Source organism: Musa acuminata, chromosome BXJ2-4 (assembly GCF_036884655.1).
Source record: "Musa acuminata AAA Group cultivar baxijiao chromosome BXJ2-4, Cavendish_Baxijiao_AAA, whole genome shotgun sequence".
NCBI lineage: Eukaryota > Viridiplantae > Streptophyta > Magnoliopsida > Zingiberales > Musaceae > Musa > Musa acuminata.
In genome coordinates this window covers 33,455,675-33,461,674 of record NC_088341.1, presented here as the reverse complement: position 1 = coordinate 33,461,674, position 6,000 = coordinate 33,455,675, and the positions used below count along the sequence as shown (strand labels likewise).

General features: G+C 38.9%; 1 protein-coding gene and 1 long non-coding RNA gene across 2 annotated transcripts; one reads left to right on the top strand and one right to left on the bottom strand.

Annotated features, from left to right (window-relative positions):
- The first annotated feature begins 766 nt into the window (after positions 1 to 766).
- Positions 767 to 3,324, top strand: LOC108952435 (uncharacterized). Its single transcript, XR_001977431.2, has 2 exons — positions 767 to 1,941; positions 3,015 to 3,324. It is a non-coding gene; the product is annotated as an uncharacterized LOC108952435 (long non-coding RNA).
- Positions 3,325 to 4,067: 743 nt separating this feature from the next.
- LOC135610414 (uncharacterized) lies at positions 4,068 to 5,467 on the bottom strand. Its single transcript, XM_065104901.1, has one exon. It carries the CDS (start codon positions 5,162 to 5,164, stop codon positions 4,535 to 4,537), a length of 630 nt encoding a protein of 209 aa, XP_064960973.1. The 5' UTR covers positions 5,165 to 5,467; the 3' UTR covers positions 4,068 to 4,534.
- Positions 5,468 to 6,000: the final 533 nt, after the last annotated feature.

The following is a 6,000-nucleotide window of genomic DNA, read 5'->3' as shown; positions in this document are numbered from 1 at the left end:
TCTGAGTCAGACCTGATACCCAGGTTGGCAAACCTTGGTTTGGACTTTGGTCAAAATCCTTTGAGCTAATAGGTTAGGTATGCTTAAAGAAGACAAGAGAACATATGTTTGATGCCATTGGGCTGCAAAATCTGCTTTACTTGATACACAAGTATGCATTTATTTATCATTTGTAGTCTGTTCATTAGCTTTGCAACATTTCTTTTCATTCTGTGCTATAATTAGACATGAAAGTTATTCTCAGCATGGGACAAACACTGAATCACCAAACATACTCTTTTGGTGGGCTCAATGATGCATCTTAAGATATCATTAGAAGACATCAGTGTAGTTAGCTAAAGTAGCCATATAACAACTGTTTTCCACAGCAATGATACTTTAGCTAAAGTAGCTACATGACACCTTTCAGATATCATGTTCATTTTCCACACCAATGGTTGACAATTCTTTAACCCCTCTGTTCAAAAGAGGTTATTTAAAATGGATCACTAACATCTTTCAGATATCAATGTCAATGAACAAGTTAACTAATAGTTTACAGCAGCTGATGAAGATTAATTTTAATTGATATATATATATATATATATATATATATATATATATATATATATAGAGAGAGAGAGAGAGAGAGAGAGAGTTGACTAAGAATTGTTGACCTACAAACATATATTATTTATCTAATATTACGTGCGTCACATAATTGCCACGTAGAAACAGATGAAACATTCGATCATCATCATCAGCACATCAATTACTTGGCCGAGTTTATGTGTGCGTACACGCGGAGTTGGTGAGAAAATTTTCTGAAATGTTTCTCTTGCTAGTGTAGTCTCAAAGGAATGTCAAGATTCGTGTGAAATAGCATCTGACGGCGAAAGATCGCCTAAACATGGAGTAGAAGAGAGATCCTGTTATTATTTAGAATCCCGATGAAAAATGTTTTTAAAATACTTTTTCTTTAACAAATAGGGATGATTTTGGCTTCGGACCGAACTGGAATCGGATTGTTAGAACGCTCTCGCTCTCTCGTCGTCAGTCTCGCTTGTTCGTTTTCTTCCGCTGGATTAAGGTTTTGACGCCTTCTTTCAGGTGGAATCGCTATCAATCCACGATAGCTATGGTTTCCTCGAAAGAGGCGGCTTTGTGGCTCGTGGTGTTCGTCTTGGTCACCCTTTCCCTTCGTGCCCTGTTTTGATACGAGGGATTTCCGAGCATGGAATTAGTTGGTTGATGGCGTTGATTTTTTGTGCCTTGTTTCTTGTCTGGTTTTGGTTTGTCGCTGTTAGAATCCAGCTTGAGATTATGCTTTCGAATTTTTGGAAATTTTAGAAATCAGGTATCGCATTTCACGGGGTCATCTTTCCGCTCGTTTTCACTGGAATCAGATGATCCTTTGTTTGTTGTTCTTTTGTTCGAGGTTAATGCTACTAAGTTATCAAATAGCATTTCCTTGCTCTATTTCAGTTTTACAGCTTATTTGGAAGAAGGCAACTATATGCATAGAGCATAAGAGGAGGAAAACTATTGCTGAGAGTTTTGGAGAAGAAGAGCTCTAAGAGGTCAGGTGGAGAAGAGTGGTAGCTTTGGAAGGAATCCATGCTAAGTGATGATGGTGCTGGTGGAATGGAGCAGAAGATGCCCGAGTCAAGATTTCCAACCCAATTATGATACTGGTCATCATCATGTCTTTGAAAATGATTTGAGCCATCCATATGGTAGGGCGAAGATACAAGGATTTGAAGTATCACCGGAGAGACATGTGCACAGGGCATTGGATCCCTCCACCATTAGCATTGAGATCTCCCAGTCAGTGGACATTCTGGAGTGCAAGGTGGGCAGCACAAGGATTGCTATCTCTGAGGGGTATCTTGAGATTGGTTGAGTGTCTGACTCTAAAACAACTTGCTTGCCAAAGAGCGAGAGTTATCGAGAGCAGTGCAGGTTATCTTATTACGGCTTTAAGTTCATTCCTGTTCTAGTATGCTAAATTTATTTATTTGAATTCTTTGATAATTGGTGATTATGAATGACTGTGATTAGTAGGACTTGTATGACTAGTCGAAGAATTCATTTGCTTCTAGAACAATTTTTTGTAATAGACCTGCTATAGAGCTTTCATTTGTCTTAAGAAACCATTAGAAGTGCTCTATCCCAGTGCCCACCAATAATTTGCTTCCTGTCACCAACAAGGAATCATGCTGCACATGTCAGCATTTAGTTGATACTTACCAGTTTTGAGTGCTCTTGGGGTTCATGACCATGACCATCTGGCATTCACCCTGCTATTTCAGAAGAACCTGTAGGTGAATTTAGTATGTAGGTAGCCTCTGCTCTCACCACAAGTTTAAGTAATATACAGACCAAGGATTTAAATACCAGTCCAATATTGGTCTCTAGGATCTATTGGTTGAGATGTTACAAATATACTATGGTGGTATATCAACTTGCATCTCTCGATATACGGTTACACCTATTACTCTTTCACAGCACTTAAAACCTGTAGAACTCCTACAGGTACTAGGTGGACTAACAGATGTGAATAGAAAACTTGGTGTTAAAATGAGGAAGCCACTGAACAAATTCACGGTGCATGACTGTTTGTACCACTGACAGTCAACCATTTTTTGTTAGTATTTTTGGATATTATGTTCAAATTGAAGCCATGGAGAATTTGCAACTTTCCCTGTTTCATAATGCTGGGAGTACCTCCTAATACAAGGAGAAAAAGAGAAACTCCAATATTAAACAAGAAAGATTGTCATATCTGAGCCAAGTTCTTCTCATGAGCCACCACTAAAATTTTATTTGTTGTAGCTGCAACAAACTCCTTGTGTTTTATGCATATATCTGGAAGAAACGCTTACAAAATATAAAAAAATAGGGTTCAAATTAATGAACATTAGTGATATGACAATAAGGATTGGCCAAAAGCAAAATAAAAACTTTAATTTTATTTTCCTATAGGAAGTATGATTGTGTATATATCAAATAATATTAGTAAGCAAATGATGCAGGTGCTCTCATTGTGCTGGGATTTGGTATTGGTTTTCGGCTTGCACTAGAATGCTGTAGAAAGTGGAGAAATCAGTAGATGGCAAATGCAAATATCAATCCTGGGTACCAAGTTGCAGTATAGATTACCTTGTATGTAGTTTTGAGCAATAATACAGAAAGTCTCTTGTAGAGTACATAAATAATTCACTTTTTGCCTCATTTACCTGTACCATTTAAAAAGGTTTGTTGGTAAATGATCGATTGAATGACTAGTGTTGTTTTTTCATCATATCATTGTTTGTAACTACCATTTGCATTTTGGAAACTCCAGATTTTCTGCAAACATGTTTTTTTATGCCACTATGTTGCTATGGTTTATCATTCTTTTAACTGCAATATTTTTAACTTCATTTATTTATATTTTATCTATTCTTTTAGTATGTCATACAATTAGTATGTATCTGATAGATACACTGACTAAGAAGAAAATTAGCATAATCTATTTGCAGGAAACTAAGCGGACAGAAAAAAAAAAAAAGAAAATTGACAGCATTGGATATGTATTTTTGTAGATAAGGAAATTATGTTGAAACAAAACCAATTGCTTTTCGAAAGCCATTCAAAGGTTAGATCCACTAATTTTTCCAAAGAGCTGCTTCTGTATCAATGTTTATTTGTTAATAATGGCTCAGCATAATTTTGGTAGCTAGCACAAAAATATGTGAAAGATAATGTACATACTGAAGAAAGTTTTGCATTGATATTATTACTCGTTTGCAATTGTTTCTCAGGAAAATTTCAGCATCCCAGGTAACACTTTAACTATTTGCCACTTGAAACAGTTCATATTTCAGAATCATTTCAAGTGCTGATATTGCTACTATGGATTTTTCAGAAATGCATAAAAAGAATTTGTCATATTCACTTAAGTACACCTCTGTGGGAGAGTTACAGCATAATCTTCTTTTTGTTTCCTTTATTGGTGAGAAGACGCAAGATTACTGGTGCTATCTGATTTATTAATCTATTAATTATGCTCTGTTGATTGCCATATGCCCAAAATTGCTCATGTCGAAGTATCAGGGAGTTTCATATATTTGCAGATCATATGGCTGATAGATTGCATTATTATTACCTATGCAGGGCACATATGAAGTATGTAGAGTTCGTTAAGGAATGTGTTTATTGCAAGTTATTCCCAGTACTAAACTATCTCACCATATAAGCTTCATATCATCAGCACAGTTTATGCAGCATTCTATTGCAATAACAAGAAGTAAATGCTAAAAGCAGAATCATTGACGTGCATTATTTCATGCTCATTTAGTTACATAAGATAAATGCAGAGTCTTTTGATATTTATTTATTGGATTCAAAATATAGGAAGTTGTTCTCATTCTTATCTATGGATCTATTTTATATCTCTTTATTTACTCTTGTCTCTCACCTTATTAACTGCTGGTTAGATTATTACTCATATTTGGTGCTCTTCATCTTCTTGATATCTTCCAACCTTAGGCTATTTGTTTCTTTCTTTTCCTTACTGTGCCACCTTCTCCACTACCAACTGTTCTCTGGAGCTGCCTTCGCCTTTCTTCTCCTGTTTCTCCTCCTCATCGTTTTTCTTCTTTTCTTTCTCCTGCCTCTCCTCCTCCTCCTCAACTCTGTCCTCATGCTTATCCTTCTTCTTTTTCTTCTCCTTTTTCTTCTTTTCCTTCTCCTCCTTTTTCTTCTTCTTTTTCTCCTTCTTTCTATGCCTCTCTTCCTCATCATCGTCATCGTCATCGTCATCTTCCTCTACGTACTCTGATATGACCACATGGACGCCGGGATCCTTCGCTGCGCAGCTCCCGCCGAGAAGAATCGAGTTGTTCACGGCCTGGTAGTTGCTGTTTGTGTAGGTGCACATGCCGCCGTCGTCACTGTACAACCCCCCATGGGCGTCCCCCAGTTCTTCCATGTCCGCCTTCATCGACGCCCCCTTGTTGTCGCCGGCCATCGTGATGACCCCGAGTCCGGGGTAGGCGTCGCCGGCCTCCTGACCCTTGGCGTCGGAGCGGGGCACGGACCTTCCCAGGGCAGTCAGCCGATCGGTGAGCGTCGAGATCATGTCTCTGATCTCCTGCTGCACGCGGCGCTGCCGCGGCTCCTCGCTGCTACCTGCGACCATGGCGATCAGCTCTGTTGGCTCTGTGAGGATGGAGGTGTGGAGGATGCTTATATACGGTGGTTCGTGGGAATGGAATGAGTTCTTAGCTTGCTTGGAGAAGCTACACGGGATTGCATGGAGGGCAAGGAATGGGCTAAAGAGATTCCAGTCATGGTAGTGGAGGGTAAGAAATCCTTGGATTGCTAGCTTTTAGGTTGAGCTGCAGAGTACGTGAACTATTAAGGTGGTCAGAGTGGATGAAATTTATGAATATTTTACACATTGTAATTTTATTATTAAACATGATAACATTTGTTTCAATTATTTTGGCTACTCATATTTACTCATATCTATTTAAAGTCAATTCAAGACAAATTTTAATTAGTTTTAGAATTAATTAGAATAAAGAAACACACAGCTGATTTGATATTGGAATTCAATTTCGAATGGGATTTTTAATCGTAATTCCTACAAAAATCTGATACACCTTTCCCGCCCTTCTTGAAACCATTGATCAGCGCTCCACTTCGGTTGCAGGCCCGCCTCTATAAATAGGCCACATTACCCACCCACTCTCTATTCCCCTTTCTCCCCAAACTTGAAATCCTCTTCCTCGCTCCGATTGAATCCCCACATATCCGCCCGCCCTTCCTCCGTCATCGTAGCCTCTTCCTGGTCTCGGGGGGCTCTGATATCCGATTCGGGCAAATGGCGGCGATCAACTTGGTGACCAAGTACAAGACGACGGTCAAAGAGCCCAGGGTTCCGGAGGTGCTCAAGATGGTGATCTGCCTTTCTTTCTCCTTTTGGTTCTTGATGCGTCTTCCTTCTACTAGTTTTTGATCTTTGGATGAAGT

Bases quoted from the DNA above. Each gene is read 5' to 3' on its own strand.
- LOC135610414 (XM_065104901.1), bottom strand. From the start codon at position 5,164: ATGGTCGCAGGTAGCAGCGAGGAGCCGCGGCAGCGCCGCGTGCAGCAG.